The 26,041-nt window shown below is 37.2% G+C and overlaps 2 protein-coding genes across 2 annotated transcripts in view; both read right to left on the bottom strand.

The window, feature by feature from the left end:
- Positions 1-26,041, bottom strand: part of LRP1B (LDL receptor related protein 1B) — a 1,943,003-nt gene that overhangs the window by 842,870 nt on the left and 1,074,092 nt on the right. The window lies entirely within an intron of this gene.
- On the bottom strand, positions 6,043-7,704 carry LOC105943127 (poly(rC)-binding protein 2-like). The gene has a single exon (XM_055124032.1). It carries the CDS (start codon positions 7,485-7,487, stop codon positions 6,426-6,428), a length of 1,062 nt encoding a protein of 353 aa, XP_054980007.1. The 5' UTR covers positions 7,488-7,704; the 3' UTR covers positions 6,043-6,425.

Raw genomic sequence — 26,041 nt, 5'->3', positions numbered from 1 at the left:
TTCTTCCAAAAGTCTACATGACTTAGATGGCAGTCAATGTGACTAACCCACTGAGCGTTCTGAGTTATTCAAATCTGCTGCAACCAGTTAGTTAATGAGAGGAGCAATCTGATGTATCAGAAACCCACTCCTTCCTGTTGACAGAAAATTACACCAAAGAGGAAAGTGTGGTATAAATGAAAACAAATTATAGGTGAACTAAATCAATATGACCCTTTCCCTATGTGATATCAATTAAAATCTGTAGAGCCTACCTAGAATGTAAGTGTGCGGCCATGGGTAAGAGGAAGAAGCTGTGATGATGGACGTGGTGGTAGTGACAGGAATGTTGGTTTGGGCCTGAGTTAAAAGGTAGCAGTGGAGGTAAAGGGATGCATATGATAATCAGATCACTGGCCCTATCAACTATCAGCAGAATAAATATAACCAAGGTGACTTGATTGTTATCCAGTAGGACCTGACCTTCTCCAAGAAAAAAATAGCTTGGAAATGTTCATTTTCATCCCTACAAGGCATGGGTATACATACTTAAGTACAACTTCTGAATTAGACTGCCTACAGGATAAAGACATGCGTAACCAGAAGGATCAGTCTATGGTTGGAAGCCTGACCCAAGTGATGGGGAGAGGGAAGTTGGGGTAGAGAAGGGACCATGATGACAATGAGGGTTGGAAGGGATTGCTATGGATGGGAGATGAGTGCTGAAAGTGGGTAAAGGACCAAACATGTTGGTCTCTCAGTATCCGTATCGTAAATCATACCCCAAAAGGGGAGTGCAGAAGGAGGAGGGGGAGAGAGAAAAGAAAAGTCCCTGCATCTGTCATAGAGGAAGGTCGCAGAGTGTGGGTCTGGGTGGGGAAGTTGACCGGAGGGGTACTGGAGACATTGATGGTGAGAAATGTCCACTGGTGGAGGGTTGGGTGTTGGAACATTGTATGACTGAAATCTAATCCTGAAGGCTTTGTATCTGTGTATCTCATAGTGACTCAATTAAAAAAAAAGAGAGACACACACTTAACCTCTAGTATTAACTATGTGGTAGGTTTTAGTCTCCATTTTTATTGGAGTCTTATAAACCCATATTTATCTAAGATAATACACAATATCAGGAACAATCTTTCAGTATGACCACTCATGAATAAATAAATCTTTGCTCAAAGTGCAGCACAGTCTAACAATATTCCTCTTAATATAGTCTCTCTTTCTAACTAACCCCCCTCATTTGCCTCTGAAATTCCAGTTCCATAATTTTATTGTCTATGAGATTCTAAAACTATACTTGGAAAGTTGTTTTTAGTTGGTTTGCCTTGTGAAACTTTATTATATCTTGAAGTCATGTTGCCCCAATGGTTAATAAAAAAGTGTGTTATTCTGGGGCTGGAGAAAATGTAAAGCAAGTAATGCCTTGCATGTGGCAGACCAGGGCTTGATCTGTGACATCCCATATGTTCCCTGAATACCACTCGGAGTGATTTCTGAGAGTAGCGCTGGGAGTTAACCCAGAATATTTCAAGTTTTGAACAAAAACTAAACAAATGCAGGGTCATATTAGGGACTTCAGGGGTAAATGTAAAATTAGTTCCTCTCCAATACTATTTCCAATATATTACTCTCATCTTGCAGCTTTTTCGCTCTTTGCATGTCTCAACATATTATACTTCTGACAGCATGCTCCTTGAAAAATCCATATTTCTGATTCTTGCACATTATGATTTTCAATTAATATTTAGTTCCCAACTTTCCATTTTGCTGACAAACCAGGGAAGTAAAATCAGTAACTCCAGTATGAAAGATAACAGATTCATAGCTTTCTCCTAACTTACTTGACATCCTCATTCCCTATGTCATTTTAAGTCCCTTTACTCAACCATAAATTCACACATTGTCATCACTAGAAAGGATCAGAGAGAGACCACCAGCATCATGACCTCACTGAAATGCAAAGAGCTTCCTATTCTGACTATCCTGTGTTGCTGATGTGTGTTCACTGTAACAAATCTGACTTCACTGAGCCTTGATTGACTGTGCCCATTCTCCACCAACCTTCAGGTTTTCATTCTCTTTTCTTCAGAATGCCCCTACATTTTTAATTATTGCCACTCTTACTTGCTGTGCTCTTGGACAGTAACCATATCTTAATTGCTTACAGAAATTGGAGTAATACACAAAGCTACTCTTTTATTTTCGTATGGACTCAGCAAAGATCTATGAACATATACATTACTTATTTCACACCTCTCCTCTTTTAATACAGTAGTAAATATCTTCCATCTGTCTAGACCTATACAAAGCAATATATATAATATATACATAATTTATTTATATATGCTCACTTCATCATCTTCAGAAATTGTTCTCTTCAATATCCCTCCTTTATTCTGAACTTTTACCATCTCCTCAGATAAATTTTATCTTAGCACATTATCATGTTATACCCTTTTATCACAATGATGTAAACTTTTCTCTTTGCTTTAGACTTCCATCTATTTTTAAGAACTTTGTCTCCATTTTTACCCAACTTTGTCCAAATAATTTTTCATAGCAGCTCGTTTAATCTTCTCTCTCAATCATCCTTCTTTCCAAGCTGGTATTTCATTCAATCTACTATCCCCACATTTAATTTTAATTAAACAGGCTGAAAATTCTTTCCACAGGACAATTCTTCCTCTGCTTTATGTTATTAACCTATCTGTAGTATCAGATCATTACTCATTTTCTCCCTTTCTGCTACTTGTTCTTCAATAATAGTTTTTTTTCTTTCCCACTATAGGTGTCTCTTACTTTATTTTTGCTCAAACTTCTCTTTTTATACTTAGTGTAGTAATTATTTATTTAATCAGTTATTACTTGGGGGTTTTCACTTGGTAGGACACAGGTACAAATTCTGAGAGGACTTGGGGAACCATATGTAGTACTGAGTATCAAAGTAGGGTCAGAATCATGCAGACAGAGTCTTATGTCCTGTGTGCTTTATCACCTGTACTATATACCAGACCTCTAGGCATAATACTATAATACCGGTATTTAGATGTTTAATACTGGGACCTCTAAATCTTCCCTTGAACTTTCTGAAAAGTTTCCATGTCATTAATATGTCAATAATGCTATTGTATTCAAACCTGCCTTGTAAATGTCAAAATCGCAGTTGGCGACTCAATACTTGTGCTTCAATTCTTAAAGAAACTCAATTTAACATTTCTAATATTTTTTCTTCTTCCTTACTAAGTATATTGTTTTCACTCTATCTTAACAGAGATCTTTACACACCATGACTCATGGCATACCTCAGACATCAGACTTCATAGCTTCGACTATTTCATCTATATTCAAATCATCAGATGTCCTGCCAAATTCCTCTTAAAGTTCATCTCAAATCCATATATTTATTTCCTCTATTTCTCCAGAAAATCAGCATAATATCTTCCCAGGGAACTAGATGTTCTCTCTCTCTCTTGTTCTGATTAATTCAATCTTCTCAAACTAGCCAAAGAGATATTATTAAAATTAAAAGTAGATTATGTACTACAAAACCGCAAAGTAGCTGCTGGTAACAATTAAAATAAATCCTATATTTTTATTGTAAGATGATGAATATTGTTTCTTCTATGTCTCCACTTTTAGCTAGTGGTATTCTTTCATTATTCTAATATGTTGGCCATCTATCAAGGTCCTTATATACTTCTAATATGTTAAAGTACCTTTCTATTTCTTAAGCAATACACTTAATGTTTTCCTTTCTGTACTTTACAAATTTTGTCCTCAGCCTGAAAGTAATTTTTGCCATGCTATCCAATCTTGGTTGTAGTGTTCAACTTAAATGTCAATTCCTGTGAATGTCCTTTACTGCTTTTCTGATATCAACTCGGTCTAACCCATACAATCCAATAACATATTGTGATTTAAAAAACAATAAATCACACACTTGCAAAACTTACTTGCATAGCACACACATATACAAACTGTGATGCACATGTTAATAATGCTTAAAATGTGTTTCACTAACTGGTTAATTATGTCCAAGAGAATAAAATGCCACATATATACTTCATTCCAAATATTATGTTCAAAGTCTAGCCAGTTTTTATACCATATCTCTAAGTCCTCTATTTCTATTTCTCTCTTTAGATAGATAGATATGCCATTTTGAAATACAGTATATATATGTATATATATATATATATATATATATATTCTACAATTTCATAGTAGAAAAATTTGTTTTCTATAGTCACCAGCATATCTCTTTAGACTGCAACTTTGGATTCAAAGTCATTGATAATAAATTAGTGTTTTGACTCAATCTGAGTCATTACCATTTTTGAGTAGATTCTTTTGAAGAACTTGTAAGAGGGCTGATTATCTCCTGTTTAAACTTGCTATTTTGTGTCTGATCAGTGTCATATTTAATGTACCTCCTCTATACTCATTAAAACTATATACAGATACCAGGTTACAATAGCAGTTGATCCATTTCTTAGATATTTAAGTTGTTTCTAAAATCTAGAAAATATTGATTCTTTTTCGCATGAAAGTAAAATATTTATAAAATTTACATAAAGTTTAAGAACATAATACTGCCCTGTATGACAACAAGGCATACATGTAAGTCATACATACATGTAAGACTGAATGTGTTAAAAAATTAGATAAAGAGATACTAAATTGATGGCCATGCATTAGAATAAGAAGTAGAAGTATAAAAGAGGAGAGACTACAAAATTATCAGAGCTGTTGGAGAGAAAGCTCAATAGGTTAAGAGCTCGTCCTGTTTGTGAGAGGCCCATGTTTGATTTCTCACATTGCGTGGTTCTCTGAGTACAGAGCTAGGGGTAGTCCACAAGCACGTCAAAGTGTACCCACCCCCCAAAAAACTAATAAATTAATTTAAAGACACATTTCATGTCTAAATAAATGTTATTTACGGTTATTTTAGTAGAGATGAGGACTGAGGGCAGCACTCAATGTGATAGTCAAGATTAACTGAGAACAGTGTCGTACGTTTTATAGAAATATATTTTTAACCACACTGTATCTTCCTATTTCTCTGAGGAAGTCTACCTGTCTGGTAAGACCTCAAGATGTCATTCAATTTAAAATGAAAGATAGATTTTCCAGTTCGGGCATATTGCATTTCATGACCAAGGGCAATGCTATCTCAGGACTCCCGCAGAGGTCAGTGTGCAGGATGTCAGAACTCAGAAGTTCATGCTCAATATACTTGATTCATGTGGAACAATAGAATATTTGCAGCATTATATTAGATGTCAAAAAGTTGCCCTTCAAGATAAGCGGGGATGTGGAGCTTAATTTTTGCACTTAGGGATTTCTATCAGTTTATAAAGGCATATTTCTGAACTGAAATAACACAGATGGCTGTCTCAGAAGTGACTTAGTTAAGTATCCATGAAGTTTGTGGACAGCTAAACAAATCTGGTTCACCGCTATGCTAATTACGAGTTAGCTGAACTGTCAATTTTTATTTTAAATACTTAATGGAGAGGGAAACTATGCATAATAATAACATTTTATAGCAGATTTTACTGTGTATTATTTACTGTGTATAACTATGTGCCCATCTCACTTGCTGTTAGAATTCATTAAGCAATAATATTGAAATGATGATAAAACCATGTGACTACATAGGACATTAAAAAATAAAGATTTTCTTGAAGTTTACTTTTAAAACTGTGAAAGACACATATATTTATATTTTAAAAGCATTGACTTCTAAATGATTTTATCCTATCTCATTTAGTTAATAAAGCAATTATTTGATAATAATTACACGTATCCAGAGTAGTATTTCTTTTCTGTTCTTCCTTTGGACTATGCCTTTTTGTGCTCAGGGCTTATTCCTTGCTCTGAACTCAGGGTTCACTCCCGATGAGGCTCCTGGAGCCATATAGCCATATAAGGAACGAACCCAGATAGGCTGTGTACAAGGCAAATGCATTACCTACTGTATTATTGCTCTAATTCCTAGACCAGGATTTCTTAACAAGGATAAAAGTCAGTCTTTTTTTTTTTTTTTTTTTTTTGGCATCCAGTTTCTATTCACAAAGAAAAAGCTCCAGTCCATCTTTTAATTTTTTTTTGAAAAATTCCTGACATTACAGAACTAAACTGAAATGTATTAATATTCCACTCTTACATTTCCATGACAAACAAAAAAAAAATTCATGAGCCAAAAAAAAAGGGGGGGTAGAAGCTTATAAAACTAAATATGGATTTCAGCATTAACCGCTGAACAGAGAAAGGAATTAAAACGCTTTAATTAAAAAATCACGAGTGGATGATAAAGTGTGTAGAAACTGAAAATTTACAAACTATTTAAAACCTGGAATCGCTGACTGTTCAGAAACTACACAGATGGATCATGGGTGGTGGTGAACAGCAGAAGGGATTATGGATGAATCTGCATTGTTCTAGCTGCTCCCCATGCCACCCGTCTCCGAGGAAAGCCTGACATTGATAAGATATTGAGCCAGGCTAATGCTGGCAGCAGATCCAGTGATGGTAACCTGCCTATCAGTAGATCCTTCCACTGGGTTCGCAATTTTGATCTGCGCCCCAGACATCTGACGGATCTCATTGATTTTGGCGCCTTGACGCCCGATTATGCAGCCAATCAAATCGTTTGGAATGGTGAGTTCATGAGAAGTAGTCTGAGCAGATGCATCCAAACCTGCACTGAATCCGGTGTTGCCATGCGTCATAGGAAAATGAGACTGTTGCATTGCCAACTGGTGCAGCTTGGTCAAATCTGGCTGTGGAATGGCATACTGTCCTTGAATGGTATAGGCCTCTAGAGGTGGGGTCTCCAGGTCAGGGTTGAGGCACATGGACGGGGTGGTGTGGGGAAAGCTCGCACTGTCGCTGCCTATGCTGTACCTGTCCTGACCACCTGCAAAGATGACCGGAGAACTGGATGGCTTGGGCCGGTACGGGATGGTCACGCCCTTCGGAGGGGACTGGGAGAGAGTCTCCAACATGACCACGCAGATCTGTTTCACACACTCAATGATGGATTGCGGGATGCCAGCAATAGTGATGGCCCGCTCAGTTGAATTGGGGAGCATATCCCCTGCCACCTGGACCTGAGCCCCTGTACTCTCTCGTATTTCCTTGATCTTGCAACCACCTTTCCCAATGAGAGAGCCACACTGACTAGCAGGGACCACCAGCCTCAGGGTGACTGGGGGTCGACTGGCAGCTGTGCTATTGGTCATAGAGCTGCTAATGTCCTCTTCCAGTTTGTCAATGATCATAGCAAAGGCTTTAAAGATGGCATTAGTGGGTCCAGCCAAAGTGATAATTCTCTCAGGACAATTCCCTTCTGAGATGTTGATACGTGCACCACTCTCTTCACGCATCTTCTTCACAGATTCTCCTTTCTTTCCGATGATACTGCCAACTTCCTTTCCATGCATAAGTAGTCGGATGGTGAGTGTGACATTTAATCCACCTTCAATCACACCGGTGTCCATGTCGAGCAGTGTTCTGGGGAGCTGGACTTTGAGTGGTCAAGTCTTTGGTCACTGGCGGGGGGTGGGGGTGGGTGAAAGCCAAAATCTGCAGGCGCGAGGCGACTGAGGGGGAAAAGGGGAGCGGGCGGGAAGGGGAAGGGCGGGAGGCCGGGGGCGGAACAATAGGGGCGGGCGGGAAGGCGAGGGGGGCCCCGCGGGCGGGCGGAGGAGGAAGGGGGGGGTGGAGGAGGAAGGGGGAAAGAGACCCCGGGGCGGGTGGAGGGCGGCGGAGGGCGGGCGGGCGGGAGAGGGCGCAGGCTGCGGCTGCTCCGGCTGCTGCCTCTGCTGGTCTGGAAAAGTCAGTCTTTTTGCTGTTGTTTTTTAACTAACAATTCATGGCATTGGACAAATAGACCGCCCTATTATTATGTAATTTTTAAACAAGAGTATTTATTTATTTATTTATTTTTGATGGGACACACAACTAGTGTTTTACAGGATTTATTATTGGCTCTGTTCTCAGGGGTCACTCCTAGGAGGTAAACAGTATAGAATAGTACAGCCCTACCTGCTATCCAGTCACCAAAGGGATCAATTTAAAAAACAAAACATAGTAAACAAACATAGCCCCATAGGGATTAATTTACAAAAATATATGGTATACAAAAGATGCTGTTTTTGGCATGTTGAATATGCCACAGATAGCTTGCCAGGCTCTGCCATGGGGACGAGATACTCAACATGACAAAAACAGTAACAAACAAGTCTCACAATGGAGTCATTACTGGTGCCTGCTCAATCAAATCAATGAGCAAGGGGATGACAGTGAAAGTGACAGTGACAGTGACCATGAGAAAATAATTTTTTTCTAAAAATATTGTTTTTATCTTGTTTGATTGATCAAATTTTGCTCCAGAAACTTATTTTGGAAAATGCGCCTTCACAAATAAGAGACAATGAATGCATTAACTGATTCATTGTGTTATTACTACAATGCCAAATATGAAAACATTTTAACCCTGTTTCTCATTTCTCTCCATTGATTCTTTATTTCCACTAATACAAATTTAACACCCATGAACGTGTTTCTGGGAACAAAACAGGAAATTCTAAGACATCTGTTATGCATTTTTTTGAGGCAATATGAAAAACTATTATTGAAACAAATGTATTTTACCAGTTTTGAAACTAGGGGAGTTGAATAAGGTGACTGTACACTTTTAATTGATAGGAACATCGCCTACTTACAAACTTTTATTAATACCATAATTAAAGAAAAAAGAGTAGTAGGTAATTCCATGGTGCTAGTCTTCTGATTTTAAACATTTATTCAAGATGGATGTCAATAATTTTCAAAGGAAACAGATTGAGTTATATTTATAGGAGAATTTTTCCTGTAAAGTTTTTGGTTGTAGTCTGTTGCTCAATATTCATGTCTATCTTCTTCTAGTATCCTTGCATTTGATATTCAGCTTTACATGTCAATTTCTCAAGGTATATTCATTCATAAAGAATGAGTAGTATTTAAGAAAAATCTTCAAAGAGTATGTATATTATTTGGAGTTTATCTATGGGTAATACATATATATGTATTACATATTATATGTTTTTAATTATATATGAATGAAATGATTGGAAGTAAACTGTTAAGGCTTTTACCAATCTTTACCTACAATGACCCAAACTGAATGACACAGCAAAAGGACATATTTTGAAGTTAAATTATTTTGAAGTAAAATGTATTTCTAAATATTGATAAAAGAACAAATAGAGTCCACAATTCAATAAAATTTAAAAAAAAATATTGCCTTGGGGCTGGAGCAATAGCACAGGTAGGGCATTTGCCTTGCACGTGGCTGACCGGAGTTCAATTTTTAGCATCCCATATGGTCCCCTGAGCACCGCCAGGAGTAATTCCTGAGTGCAAAGCCAGGAGGTAACCCCTGTGCATCACCAAGTGTGACCCAAAAAGAAAAGAAAATTATAGGGCCCTATTATTCTCTTATGAGCTAATGTCCACTTTACTAGTGACCAGGATATCTAAATAACTGGTATTATCCACCTAACCTAGTCAATAGTACATTCGATTAACATACTATATAAGTACGAAATACGCTGAATAGGAAATTTTCTTTGCAAGATCTTTCAATTAATAACATTTTTCTCTGGGGAAAAGGATCTTCTAACATAAAATTTATCTCATGTATCCCACCTACCTCCTCATTATATTACTAGGAATAAATGTGCACATTTTGCTCATATTTTCCCTTAAACTGCTTAGAATATATATTAATATGGCTTATAAATTACTACATTATATAGTGGGCCTCCTAAACAGATTTTATTTGAATGAACAAAGATTTATATTAAGTGATGCAATTAATAATATAAAAATCAAATTCAGAATGTAGTAGTAAATTGTAACCCCATAAAAATAAATTCTAAGCTATTTTTTTCTACTCCACTACCATGATGGATGGAACTAACTTTTCTGCACATTGAAATGTAGAATAATTATATTATAATAAAAACCAAAAGAGACAAGTTACTTCTCCCAGGATCATGAAAACATGAAATTTGCTGTTACATGAATGAATCTGGAGAGTATCATGCTGAGTAAAATGAGTCTGAGCAAGAAGGAGGCACAGAATGATCTCACTCAGATGAGGGAATATATAAAAGAAGACAACACAGTAGGGTGAATGCTACTGCCCGTGGACAAGAAGAAATGGCGAGCAGGAGACCAGGTCTTTAATAGGAAGCTTGCCTCTCTGGGAGATGGGGGTAGATCAGGGAAGGGACCACTATGACAGTGAAAGAGGGAAGTGATCAATCTGGATGAGGACTGGGTGGGAAAAGGAGGTTAAGTGGTAAGCATAATGATCCATAACTGTATTATAAACAACAGTGCCTAAAAGGAAGAGAGAAAAAGAAAAAAATAGTAACGTCCAGAGAGACACATGGAGGGTCAGGAGGAATACTGGGAATTGGTGTAGGGAAGCAGACATTGCTGAAGGGATTGGTGTTCCATCATGGGACACAGGAACTCAACTTTGACTAACTTTGTAATTCACAATGATTCAATACATTAATTTTTAAAAGAGGCAAGTTTGGTTTAAAACTGTAGTTCGTTACATGGAAATTTCTGTGCTCCTGTACAGGAGTATTATATGCAAGAGTGTTGTGTGCTAATAACAGCACAATTACTATTTGTTTTTCTTTGTTTATCTTTGGGACCAAATCAAGAATTAAGTAGTTCTTACTCCTGGTTCAGTACTCAGAGATCACTCAGGGTCGGTCCTCAAGACGTATATGTGGTGCTAGGAATTCCAATCAGCTGCATGAAAGATAAGAGGCTTAAACTCTGTACTATCTCTCTAGAGCAACATATTTCATAGTACTCAGTTAGAGTGAAAATTCACTATCATTTCTGCATCTCAGAAAAGTATGCTTAACAACACCATGCATTTATATACTAATGTATGTGGGCCATTGAAATAATTTTAGGGTGAGTTACAATGGATTGAGAGATTGTTAAAGGTTAATTGATGCATATGCATTATTCATCACATTTCTTTGTGTGCAAATATAAATGATGACACTCATAAGTAAGTCTTAAAATTTGCTAACTGAAAGTGAGCACAGCAGACTTATAATAAACTCTTTTGAAGCACACGGTACAACTTCAAAGGATGTTACAGAAATTAAATGAATTTACCTTCCTTCCTTACTTCCTTCTGCTATTATGACCAAGTTTTTGAAAATAACTCTTAATTAAATCAAAACATAGACCATATTGCAAACAAATGCTTATTTTAATATAATGTTTAATAACTAAAGTTAGAGCATGTGTTTCAGTTAAAAATAATTAAAGATAATGCAATGATGATTAATATCATCAATCTATAAATATCATTAAATATAGGGACTCTGTGCCAGGCTGTTTTCAGCTGGGGTGCCCCAGAGGGGGGCGAGTGCAAGCCCTCCTTGCCCCAAGGGACCCAGTCCCGGAAACTGACCTCCACTACCCAACCATCGCCACGCTCCAGTTCGCTTTCTGGACTCTCCGGCTGAGCTTCAAGTGTGACACATTATAAGATACTTCCTACCCATTTTCCATAATAACCACATCATATTTGATGAAGTTCAAACAGTAGGCAACAAATTATTCATACAATGTTATATATATATATACATATATATATATGTATATATATATATATATATATGTCAGAGAGCCTGGCGAGTATTAGTCGTGGATAACCTTTTCCATTCCCCTTCAGAAAGATGTGATAGATCCATCAGAACATTGTAGGGCAGTCATCTTGGTCTTTTAGTTGGTGAAGGACAGGTGATTATTGTGAATATTTTTCCCGGCTTCTGCTGCATCAGCCAACACTGTTGCTCTTCTCTCTTTGAGGTGTTCCTTTATCATTTATTTGCACAGCTTTGTAAGCTCGAACTTTAGCTTGTGGTTGCCTTAGGCTTATGCCAAACCATGTTGGCGAATGAGCTTGAGAATTTCTGAAGACAGGCATCTTTTTGTGGCTTTCTCTCTCTCAGCATTCCTCGCATAATCATAAGCGTGCTGAACTGTTGGAATATAGCTCTAAATATGTTAGGCCTGACTTTGGTTTGTCCTTTCTCTCTTACCACAGAGTTTGGGTTTATCTGGTAATAATCTCTAAACAATTCTAGACTACATTGTTATGTCCTGCTCCCCTTGCCACTAGGAGTTTAGGTATATCAGTCACGCCCATCAAGGTGCTCCCGAGTCACTCCCATTCCTTTGTTTATCCTTAATCACTTCTATGCTCCCTTCCCCAACTAGTCATTCAGCTCTTCCCCTAATCAAACTCTATTAATCTGTAAGGTCAGACCTTGCTAGGACAGTGAACTTGTATTGTAAGTTAATATTGTCTTTCTCCTCTCTTATGTCTTTTGAATAGTTTACTTTAAAACAATATCCTTTTTGTATGGACAAAGAAAGACAGTTGTTAATATGCTTTGGCAACATGGGATTTAATTGGCTTCAAATATTATTCACTCCCAGGCATCTGCTTTCTCGACTTAAGCCTCAACTGCCCTTACTTCCTAGCACCCCCAAAAGCAGGGTCCCAATGAGGGATGGAACGGACTCAGAGCAAGCGGTGAGTTATGTGCTACCCTGGCATCGAGATGGGCCTGGCCAAAGCGCCTAATGCTTAACTATATGTTAAGAGCTTGGTCATGGACATGTCATGTCATGATCCAAGAGCAACGACGATACTAGGACCCTGCTAGGGCTAGGAAAGACTAATCTGGCCTGAGCACTATAGTCTGAGATCAAGGTGACCCCCGGAGAGCAATTCTATAAGCTTAATGCATCTCTTGCTATGTCCATACAAAATGATTTATAATATGAATACTTATATGCTACTTGGACAAAGAAACACACCCATACACACTGAACAAGTCGATTGTATTCCTCGTCAATGTTGTGATGTTGTCAATGATGGCATCTTCCCATATTGCTGCAATAGTGCCAAAGAGCTCCTAGTTGGTAGTCATTCTAGGAGTTCTCTTCTTAAACTTTGCAGCCCTTTTTCCCTGCTCCATGATGTAGAATTTTGCATGAAGAAGACAGTGGTCTGATCCTGTTTGGAATTTTGAGACAACAGTGACATCAGTCAGGCAAAACCATCGATTGAATATGATGTGGTCAATTTTGTTGTGGAACTGTACACCGGGAGACTCCCATGTCCAGCGTTTAGATTCGGCCTTCTGGAGCTGTGAGTTACCACGGATGGTATTGGTTGACATGATGTACTCAGACAGTCTCTCACCCTGTTCGTTCCATTCTAGGCCATGGGACCCAATATGGAGTTCTTCGGGTGACCTTCTAGGTCCTATCTTGGTGTTAAAATCACCGACAATGACCTTGTAGAAGGTGTGGTCTTCTTTATAGAACTTCTCCAGCTCCATGTAGAACTTCTCAATTTCTTCTTCATCGTAGTTGGATGTTGGTGCGAAGAAGATGGAAACTGCCGGCCATGAGCCGTATCTATTCAAATGTAAGCGTCCGATTTGGGTTGTTAGGTATTTGAACAAATCAATTCTCATGGCCAAGTTTGTGTTGACAAGGACACTGACACCACTGACGTCTCTACTGTTGCATGTTCGAGGAACACTTCTCCAGTGTCAAAACCAGCATGATGTGTTCGATTCTTTTTCATCTCGGTCAAATCTAATGATGTTGTACTTGATCTTCTTCACTTGCACCATCAGATCCTTAATGGATTCTTCCAATGCCAGTGTATGTGTGTTAAAATTGTAAACAGTCATTTTAGTTCTTCTTCGTTTTTGCAGCCTAGTTCGTCCCTAAGATTTTATTAGCCTCTCCTTGTTCATCCTTCTTAACGCTGCCATATTGGAGGTTCTTCCATGGTCAGGGCAATAAGGCCCATCGTTGTTACTATTTTTGGCATAGCAAATACACCATGGGGAGCTTGCCAGGCTCTGCCATGCAGGCGGGATACTTGCTGGGCTCTCCTAGAGGGATGGAGGCTTGTAGAACACCATTATAGGTGTTCCAATGGTTCACACTATATTTGAACCCCATCAACTATGGTGCAGTAATGATGGAAAATGGGTAGGCCCGAGCTCTGCCCAAATATCCGGAAAACGGCCTGGAGCATGGCGGCAGTTGGGCAATTGTTTTCACAAGCTTGCAAAACACAATTCATTGCAAAACAACTCCTTTAATTTTTAACACAGAGGTGAAATTATGTGACAACATTCTAATACTCCATAACTACCAAGGTTGATAACAAATGACTGGCTAGATATAGTGAACTTAGCCAAGAGTAACAAATACATATTTCAGACTTAAAGAAATTACACAACTTGACCATTTTTGAGATTTTTTTTAAATCAAAGAACAATTGTAAGCTGTAGAGAAAGAGGGGAGCATGTCCTAATATGAATGATATGAATAAATAGTATTAAATAATGTCAAACATTTGGCCTTGGATTGCAAAGTTTATATTGCCAGGAATTTTGTGTGTGTGGACTAGAGCAATAACACAGCAGGTAGGGTGTTTGCCTTGCACATGGCCCACCGGGTTCATTGCCTCCAGCCCTCTCGGAGAGTCCAGCAAGCTAACGAGAGTATCCCGCCTGCATAGCAGAGCCTGGCAAGCTCCCCGTGGTGTATTCAATATGCCAAAAACAGTAACAACAAGTCTCACAATGGAGACGTTACTGGTGCCAGCTCGAGCAAATTGATGAACAATGGGACGACAGTGCTACAGTGCTTCAGTGTGTGTGTGTTTGTGTGTCTGTGTGGGGAGGATGGGTAGGGGTACAGGCAGGCATGAGTTAAGTAGAAAGGGGATGGAGGGAATTAAGAGGGAGAAATAAGTATCATAAGGACAGAGGTGAAGGGTTTGTGTGGCACTTCTGGCAGTGGTGAGCAATTATGTAAACCAAAATTATGATCATTAACTGTATTATAATCATGGAGCCTAAATGATAGAAAAGAAAATAGACATGAGTCAATACTACATTAAAAATTGTTTCTTCTGTTTTCTTTTATTTTCTGATAGCAAAAATTATTCCAGAGTATGTCCCTATTACTTTACTCCAAAATATTTTATTTGATATATCTGAAAATGTCTGTATCTCATCAGATATAAACTTTGACTGTCATTTTTTAACAGTCTTATGCTCTAGTGATTTAAGAAATCCTTTTAAGAAAAACAGAATAAAACAATATAGCAATGCTAATTAAAGATGTATACTTAATATTAAATAATAATATGAATGAAGTAAACTGAAAGAAATTATGAGAAAAAATTTAAAAAGATTTTGCCCATAGACTTCATTGTTAGTTAGAAAAAGTTTGAAGTTTATCAAAGGGACACAGCATAATCTAATAAGTAAAATTATGCACTAAGGTAAGAATCTGATAGTTAAAATTCTTCTATTATTTACTTGTTATGAACAAGCTATTTAACCTTTCTGGATTTTCCTTCATTCACATGTAAAATGAAGAAAATTATAGTATTTTTATGTTTTAAGAACTAAATAATAGTTGAGACATTCTTAGCAGAGTCCCTGACATTTAAATACCCCAGCATTCAAAAATATTGTTCTTTCTACAAGCTTAATTTTAAATAGATGTATTTATAGATACTTTAAATATCACCAGGAAAAAGATAATGTAATTTTCAAAACTGATTTTAAGAAAATGGTTGTATCTTCTTACATGGTCATATTCTAACAAATGTTCCAATAATTTCACAAGTACTGACATCCCCATGATCTTATAGAGACTAGAAATGAGATATCTGTTGTCGGAGCAAATAAAAGTTAAGGCATATTGTAGGATAACATAGCCTCAGTAGTTTAGGTTTATTGGGTTACTCCCGTTACAGTGCTCCTATTCCTCTTTGTTTATTTGTAGCTTCTTTCTTAGTGTTCTGTTGACTTGTAAATAATGTTTTTCTCTTCTCCTTAAGTCCTTTGCATAGTTTATTCAGAGCAAGTCCTTTTTGTATGGACACAGAAAGACTTAACAAATGTTATGCTTTTGTAACCTGGGAGTCATTTGACTCTACATGATATTTTCCTCCAGGGCATCTGTTCTCTTGACCTAAGCCTCAGCTGCCCTTACTTCCTAGCACCCCCAAGGCAGGGTCCCAACGTGGGACGAAGAAGGACCCAGGGCAAGCGGTAAGTTATGTGCTACCCTGGCATCGAGATGGGCCTGGCCAAAGCGCCTAATGCTTAACTATATGTTAAGAGCTTGGTCATGGGGTGTCATGTCATGATCCAAAAGCAACGAGACAGGGCCCTGCTAGGGCTAGGAATGACTAATCTGGCCTGAGCGCTGTAGTCTGAGATGAGGTGACCCCCGGAGAGCAATTCTAAAAGTTTAATGCATCTCTTGCTATGCCCATACAAAATGATTAATATTGTGAATGCTTATATGTTTACTGGACAAGGAGAGGAGAAACACAACCATGGGATTTCATCCTTGGATGGGTCCTGCTGAAAGCGTATCTGTCCTAGAGAATAGGTGTTCTGCTAGTGTTATTGAACTTTTTGTGCCTAGCATTTTATTTTATGGTTAAAATCTTTCCTAAACAAAAAGGGGGGAGATGTTGGAATATTTCCCCTTTTCCAGCTGCCTTCTGGAGTTTTGTCAGAAAACTTTTGTCACAGAAACCTAGCTGATCTTTGACCTGCAGATCTAAGGTGATAGCCAGCTTGACTTGACATTGTAGATTCCAGGCTCTGGCCCAGCCTAGTCTTTGGGATGTAAATTTCAGGTGCTGTCTAGTTTGTAATTGACATGTAGATTTCTTGCTGCAGCCCAGACTGGTCTTTGGGATGTAAATCCGAGTGCTTTCAGCCCAAAGAGGGCTTCGGTTTTGGTTTTGTATCTTCTTTCCGGGCCGGGTCCAGGGGGCAGATCCACCGGGAGAGACAAGGAGGAGGAGAGAGAGAAGCTGGAGGCGGCAGTTGAGCAGAGTAGATCCAGAGAGAGGCCGGAGCTGGGAGTGTGGGAGATGAGAAAGTTTGAAGATTGAATAAACGGTAACTAATCAGCAACCGGCTTGGTCCTCGTTCTTCCTTCACCTGTCCTTGACCACCGGCCGTCCCGATCCAGTCCACACACTGCGGTTCCAGAGCACCGAACACGGGTGGTGAGACAGAGCCGCCCGGAGAGCCCGCGAGTACACTCGCCCCTCGGCGCTCTTTAGTTTTTTACAGCATATTACAAAGAAGTGTTTTCAACCTATTCATCGCTAATATTAATTATAGTGTCAATTTATATCAAAGCATGTGGAGTTCCACTACGTTATCACTTTTTGTTTTTTATTTTATTGACGGATGGAGAGAAATTAAGTTTCTTATCAGTTTTCCCTTTTTATATTCTCTCCATCCTTCTTCCATCACCATTATTTTACATTATGTATGCATGTATATCTTTTATTTTTAAAATCATTTAAAATAATTTTATGAAAAACAATCATATATTTAATTATTTGTTTATTTCTCCAGTTAAAAATTTCTGAATTTTAAGATGAGAGTATACCCCCCACATGGCAGAGCCTGTCAAGCTCCCCGTGGTGTATTCTATATAATAATCGTTAAATAGATTAAATAATGGTTAAAATATCATCTTATGAAGAAGGAATGATGGGTAGAAATATGAGAGAGAGTCAGAAAGGGACAGAAAACTTTTAAAAGGGGTAATAGTTCAAGAAGAATGTGTACATTTGTGCATATAACACATACACAACACGTCGTTTATTTCTACTAAGCCATTTAAGGTTATTTGAATACATGTAACTTTTGTTTGTATATTCTAAAATATGAATCATTCCTTACTATAACCTGTTATATGCTAGTGTTCCCTTTAAAATTAGATATTGTAGCTCTTATGCCCAATATCACAGAATGTGACTACGTTTGGAGATAAAATCTTTAAAGAGATATTTTAAGAAACAGGCAAGACATTAAAATGGGGCATAATATAATCTGATTGTATAATGTAACCAACATAAGACTATCTTATAAGATATTTAGATAATCTGTTATAATATATGCTCTGTGTATATAAATATGCACATGTGTGCATGGATATATGTATATACATATATTTTTTTCAAGAACCAGAGAATAGCATTTCTGGGAAAAATTCTACAGAAATTTGAAATAGGTTTTATATGAAGATTCTCACAATTCAGTACCATGAATGTACCCCAAAAGGAGAAATTTTCTTTGATTCAATCCATTCTTATCTCATGCACAGAAATCCTATTCAGTTGCTGTTAATGGAAATCAGGTCAGTAAACAGCAGGGTGATACTAAAAGTATCAATCATCAGAAGATTTCTTATTGTTCTGTACTGCAATGGTCCCAATTACCAGTGATCTATAGTGTATGAGGAAATGAGCAACTATTGAAATCGTCTAAAAATTAGTCTTTGCCAAAAATAAATAACCACTTACATATCATTGTTGGTAAATATAGAGCTGTGGTGGCAGAAACATAGGTTTCAAAGAAATGAAGCACGTGCTACAGTATGAACAGATAGACTTATCTCTTCAAGTTTTATTTCTTATAAATAAAGCATATATTATCTTCACTCAAAAGTAGTAGTTAGCACTCATTTGGTCCCATGTCTGATGCTGATACCTCGGACATACAGAGAGCGTATTTTTCCCATTGGGATTAATCTAGACCTCCCTTTCACCCATTTTTAAATCTCCTACTAGACAGCATTAAAAATTAAAGCATTAAAGAGACAACTTGACCACCATATAAAGGTTCATAGGGAGAGGAAAATCTCTCCATGCTCATTCAAACTCCTAAAATGTATACTGAATTAATTTTGATACCTTGTGGTACAATTTACAAGCATTAGCTACAGATGAAGGCATATTCCTGCTACTGACATATTGACTTTGTTGGTATTCAATCACTAAATATTTAGTTATTGCATATTTAGAATAGTAGTGTGCAATAAACCAAATCTTAACTGATTAAATGACACAGTTCCTACCACCAACAGTGTTAGAGAGTAGTAGACACACCATCCATGCAGACAAAAAGGAAATCCATGCAGAGTACCTGTGATGAACACAACGCTAAAGAGACTAAGTCTGTGCACCAAGGGAAATCAAGGGAAGATTCAATGTCTGAAGATGGAGTAAAGACATGAAAGAAGGGAGGGTTTATAGCAGGTTGATTTAAAATGAGGTAGAACTGTGTGCAAACCAGAGAAGGACTAAGCACCTGGAACTGTAGATATCACTGCAGAGTTACTGTCATAGACGAGATGCTGAAAAGCGTTTATAACATGTACCTTATTTCTAATCCTTGAAATAAGTTTACGATGTTAAATGTTATAATTCTCAAGGAAATGGAATGTTAAAGAAATGAAACAATGTGTCCAAAATCATAAAATATGGGACAGAGCTAAGATTAAACCTAGCTTGCTGACTCTATGTCTGATGATCTTTGTAGTCTAAAATATTGTCTTCTGTCTTAAAGGAGGCACAATAAGAAATTTTATGGTCATATTATTTACCACACACAAACAAACTTGCATGTCTGTGTGGATATATATGAATTAGTCTAGGGACAAAGTGATAGAATTTTATTAGTAATGTGAAAAAAGAGAAATTTTATATAGTCCTATAGAAAGTATTGATGGGACTCTTATCTTCACACACACACACACACACACACACACACACACACAAAGCTATGTGAACAGTTGCAAATTTAGAGAGTTAAAAAAAGATTTAAGATGAATGTATTGCCTTTTTACTACTTTCCCAAAAATCCTGCTTGGAAATGAGAAATCCTGTCTGCATGTTGCTAATGATCAGTGCAGCAGAACCATACATAGCCACTAAAAATCGTTCCCTTATTAGTGGTCACAGGCAGGTTTTTATTAAGTTTCGTGGGGTTATATCTTTTTTAGGAAGCTCTCAGCCTTAGGATGACTAATGTCATTTTGCCTTTGTCAGTTGGCAGGATTTATTGAGTACCTACTCTTTGGAGGGCAGTAGAATAGGTGCTGCTGGGAACTACAAGGTAAATAGAAGACATGGTCTCTGCCCTTGAATCAGATACTGTCAGAAAGAGAAAACTGCACTCGTGTGCTCCAAATGGGAAAATAAACATATTGGTCCTTTTAAATCAATATCAGGATGGCTCAGGATATCATGCTTTGCCTTTGCAACTTATGCTAGAAGACAACACCCAGGGGCCATAACCGATGTGATGTATAGTCCTCTGAGAGATCATAAAAGGAATTTGTCTGGATCTTAAAAAAATAAGAACAAAAAGAGTCATATGTGTTATGTCTTTATCCGTTTTATAAAGCGTGTTCATGACTTTTATAGACAGTCTCAGAGAAAACAGTAACATAAAGGACTTCAAATATTTGAAAAGAGTAGCTGGCAATATTCTTTCAACATCTGGTTACACTTACAATGCCATGCCTTCTTGTATAGTTGAAAATCTATTATGGTTTGAATGGGAGGCTAATAGCGGCAACATTATTCACAGCAACCCTCAGGCACACTGGGCTGTTATTTCCGGAGGCTAAATGCTCAGTTTTGTTTTCTGTGATTTGAATTCCTTTCTCAGTATGGAAGTCTCCTTCATTTTACTACCAAATTCCATTCTTTGCTACCTGGCTAAAATTAGTGTAATTGTTAGAACCAATTTTAAATATCGCAATCTCAATACTTAGAAAATATACTCTTTTATGATCTAGCTCATAGTTGGAGAATAATTAAACACTTAACAATGAATACCCAATATGCTAGTTTGCATATGTTTGAAGAAAAGTAACATAAATAAGTTCATGTAAATGATTCCAAATCTAGAAAATGTGATTGTATTTGACAGACCATATATAGATTTTCCTTGCTCCACATTTTATAACAACCTCGTGTTTTGAGTGTGTTAGCATCTTTGTAATGTATTCCAAGATGTATATCTTATTTGGGTTTTCACAGAACTGGACCCTGATAAAAAGCATGGGAGTGTAAATTAAGAGTAAAGGAACACACCATTAATAAAATGAAAAAATAAAACAAAGATACCTAGTGTGTGTGTGTGTGTGTGTACAACATCAGCTACTATTGTGAGTGTCTAAAGTTTAGCATTATTGGAGAATCTTCAGAAACTTGGGCATTTACACATGCAGACAGATACATTCACACAAGCATATTGTTCTATGAGTCAAAGCACAGAGGATAATGCGTATTCATATACTATCACCCACCCATCGTGATTGAGAGGTGATGGTAGTATTGATCATTCCCTCCATATCTAGTCTGCCATAGAGCAGCCAAGAGTTCTCAGACTTAAAAGAAAGTATCAGGGGACCCTCTGGGCCTAAAGACTTTGATTCCAGAGATCTAACACATTCCGGCATCCAGCGCAGCATCCGATAGCAATGCACTGGGACTGCGAACTGGGCTACAATTCTGTACTGCCAGGGGGTGGATTTTTTTCCTCCCCACCCTGCCTTCCTGCATGGAAAGCGGCGGGCTGGCGGCACCCACGTGGCAGGCACCATCTTCTATGACTCCAAACCCAGAGGTATTCGGTTTTTACTTTTGGGGCTCCCAGGAACTCATGGGAACGGGGCGTAACTGGCACGCCCTCGGCCCAGATAAATCCGGAGCCGCTGAGCGTGAATCGGACCCTCTGCGCCTAAAGACTTTGAATCCAGAGACTTCTTACAGCAATGCACTGGGACTGTGAGCTGGGCTATGTAATTTCTGGCAGAATTTTCCCTGGACTTTATACAGAAATTCAAAACCGCGCGGATGCTCCTGCGTCCGCGCGACTTAACATTTATAATTGTCAGCAATGTGAAACGGTTCCTTTTGAACAGGTCTGACTTGGGGGGGAAACTCCAAATAATAACAGTAAGTTTTTGTTGAAATATTGAAGGTTATTAATGTAGCAGCCACCTCTCTGGACTGTGAACTAAGCAAAAGCCCCACGCTGGCCGGCGCGGCGTGGCGTACACCATACTATGAGGCGCGGGAAGGGGGATGAGGGGGAAAAAGAAAAAAAAAAAGGGAAAAGGAAAAAGGAAAAAAAAAGAGAGAGAGTTATGCACTTGTAGCAGTGGGGCTACATATCTCTTCATTTCTTCATTTCCAGCAATGAAAAACTAATTATCAAATGTAGTAGGTCTGTCTCTTTTGGGTGGAAACTCCAACAACTATAGTGAGTTTTGTGTTGAATTATGGAATGTAATCAAGGTAAAGAAAAAATGAAGTGAAATTCATTAGTTATACAGTAGGGGGTGGGGGGTGGGGGAGGCGGGTATACTGGGGTTTTTGGTGGTGGAATATGGGCACTGGTGAAGGGATGGGTGTTTGAATATTGTATAACTGACATATAAACCTGAGAACTTTGTAACTTTCCACATGGTGATTTAATAAAAAGCTAAAAAAATAAAAGAAAGTATCAGGCAATGACTGGCGGATGATGATAGCAAAAATTTGGGTCATTGTTCATCAGGAGTACATACAGCAAAGCAACAGTGTACATTTTAATACCACCGTTGTGTTTGCAGTTTCCCATTTGAGTTTTGTAATCAAATACCCTGAATTTGTATATTCAGGACAAGGAAAGAACAAGGTATGAAGTCAAGTCAACTGATAATGCCCCTCATAGTACTAGAATTCTATTTTACATAGGATTCCAAGGGGCTGAGAGGGATATCTCAAGGAACTGAGGGGTTGTTTGCATGCAGAAGGCTAGAGATCAAATTCCACAAGGACGGTGGGTCTGATCCCTGAGTATAGAGCTGGGAGTGGCCCTTGAGCGCTGCCAGGTATGGACCAAAATAAACAAAACAATCAGAAATATAGAATAGTTCTCTTAAGTCTGGAGTGGTAGCACAGCGGGTAGGGTGTTTGCCCTGCCCTCAGCTAACCCAGTTCAATCCCAGCATCCCATATAGTCCCTTGAGCACCACCAGGAGTAATTCCTGGGTTCAGAGCCAGGAGTAACCCTGTGCATAGATGGGTGTGACCCCCAAAAAGCAGAAAAAAAACAAAAGAATAGGTCTCCTGAGTCCTTTTCCAGGCCAGTAGGATAGTTGACCATGAACTCACAAATGATTAATGACAAATAATTTGTTGTCTAAAGTGCAAGTTTGTTATTGATATCTCCCAAGTCCTTAATTGGTAAGTCTATCAAAATATACCACGAAAAATATTGTTCGTCTAATGCTGTAAAAAATTAGTGAAAAAAACAACCTAAAAAACAGCAAAATTTACCTTAAACAGCTAAAAATACTAACCAAAACTCACTACTTAGGATAAATTTGGAAAATCTTACCGTTTATTAAAACATCGAACAAAGATTTGTAATTTTATGGTTATACATTTGAATTCATTAAAAATTAATAGGAATTTCTTTCTAAAAATATTAATTTAATTTTCTTTCTAAAAATATCAGAATTTATTATTACCAGATAAAAATTATGACAAATTTTAGATGTTTTCATCTTTACTATATTAATGTCAATATCATTTGTCCAATTATTTTAATATTATATATTTTAAAATATTGTTTCTTTAGACGTTTTAAGTTATAGCACAGCATATACTAAAATATAACTTTTTAATGCCAGATTAGAAATCATTAATAACTGTAACCTGCTTCCATTAAAGACAATTTAATTCATCTTAATTAAAGTCTATAATTTAATTAAAATAATTAAATATTTTGTACGTGCTTCATCATCACTCTTTAAATAATTGGTTTAGTTCAGATATCTTGGGTTACAGGAAACAAGAAAAATTGTTAACTCTATCATATATGCATTTATTTGATAGAATTGCATAAATTTAATTAGGCAAGAGAATCCACATGTACAGATAAGCAAAAGTATTTGAATCTAAATATTGCAAATAGAATGCAACAAGAAATAATATAACTGTATGACTAGCTTTCACATTTTATTTTTAGACTTTGCAAATATTAATTTTAGGGGAAAGGCTACAATGGATCTGTAAGAATTGAGGAATATTAAACAAAACTAGCATTAGTTAATGAGCAAGTTAAATTGATGAATTATCATTGTTCTTCTAAAATCAACAATAACATGCATTTGTCTCCTAGACAATTAATTCTGAATAAAGAGTATGCAATAACCTTAAATACATGCATACATATGTATATACCTAAAAGCATGGGTAAATACATATATATTAGAGACATATATACACATATACATATATACAATTTGAGATTAGCATATTCCATAATTTTGAATCTTATTCTGAATGAAACAGAGAGCTACTGGGAGGTACAGAACAGAGAAAGCATCCTTAAAACTAAGAGATATAACAGAGATCTAAAGGAAATGTTAAGTATATAGTTTGATATACACATGTAAAATTCCAGGGAGAGGTTAAGGATGAAGATACAATTATGAAATTATCAATGTATTAGGGACACAAATTAGCCTCACCCAAGAATGTGCAGAGACAAAGAAAATTGGATGAAGAATGGGACTCACTTACTGCTTACAGTTTAGAAAACACAGAAAGAACACTCTGGAAGCTGCAACTCTACAGTCAATGAGGCAGAAGCAGAAAGAAGGACAAGAGAGGTTCGTGAACTGATGAAAATGTTTTAAGGGGAAACATGTCAAATACGCAAATGTTAACGAAAAGTGTAAAATGAAAACTTATTATTGAATGTGACATATTCACTTAGTTGTTGATCTTAAAAATAACTTCTCATGAAGAATCTAAGAAAAATCATGGCTGACATAATTCAAAAGAGAATGGATGATCAGGATTAACACTGAGTATACACTTGTGTGGTGAATTTTTCTATGAAGCAGAGAAGAAATGAGTACCTGGAGTTAAGTAGCCATTTGGGGGTTTCATAGTGGGTATTATGATTATTTTGGTAACTGATGGTAATGGTGGAAAACGGATGAAAATGAAAGGGCAAAAAAATTAATAGTGGGATTTAATTTTGTTTGTTTTTGTGTGTTTTTACACTCATAATCCTCAGGTTTTAATCCTCTCATCTCTTTACTCAGGGTCTTCTTCTGGTGGTGATCATGGGGAACACTTGGTATTCCAGGAACCAAACCTAAGTTAGCAGCATGCAAGGTAAACACTACCCACCAGACTACCTGGCCATGACTTTTAAAAATCAAAGGGAAAGTGGTAAAGAAGACAAGAAATTGGCTTCATAAAAACACAGATAGCATATCAAGGCATCATAGTAAGAAGCAGAATATTTGGGGCACAATATAGATGGTCGATGAATGATAGTTTCACAGGAGAGCGCCTCTCCGTTGTAAATTTTTCTCATGAAGTAAGAGAGAAGTTGACCAGTGAATAGTCAATACGAAAGAGGTACAGGATGAAAAGAGAATGGAGAGAGTGTAATACTGTATGTAGAAGGGATAGTTTGGAATAATATAATGGACTTTTTAGGCTATAAAGGACACTGCTTAGAAACTAGAAATGAGGACAATGAGCATTACTGCTTGTGTTTTACATGTTATTTTTCTGGGTCGCATGTAATTTGCTTTTTATAGCAATAATTACCCGATTATACTGTGAAGAGGTGAATTTAAAAAGTTTGTTATCTTCTCAAGTTAATAAGATAAAGGAATATATAGATACGGATTTGAGGGATAATGTAACATTTTATTGTTAATATAGAAAAGGTTAATGGCAAGTCGTTGCTTATCACGAAATATTGTGATAACTGAACTTAATTATATGCCCAGGAGAAGAAAACATGAAGAACATTAAGTAAATGGAAAGGTCTAAATTTTTTTGCACATATATTCTGGTATCTCTGTAGTAGTCTGAGAGCTCACACATACTAACTATTGTATGAATAACTTTGAAATTCGGTCTTTTTTACCAAAAAACATACAGATATCAAGTAATAACAAAAATATGTTTATCTCCTTTGGAATTAATATTCATTTTGAACGAAAGCATCTTACCCAAACTTTTTAACTAAGATCTTATGTATAAAAAAGTGTTTAAGAGATA

Source organism: Sorex araneus, chromosome 1, assembly GCF_027595985.1.
Source record: "Sorex araneus isolate mSorAra2 chromosome 1, mSorAra2.pri, whole genome shotgun sequence".
NCBI lineage: Eukaryota > Metazoa > Chordata > Mammalia > Eulipotyphla > Soricidae > Sorex > Sorex araneus.
The sequence above is the reverse complement of the archived record's forward strand: the minus strand, read 5'-3'. Positions and strand labels throughout refer to the sequence as shown.

Coding starts and splice junctions, on each gene's coding strand:
- LOC105943127 (XM_055124032.1), bottom strand. CDS start 7,487: ATGGACACCGGTGTGATTGAAGGTGGATTAAATGTCACACTCACCATC.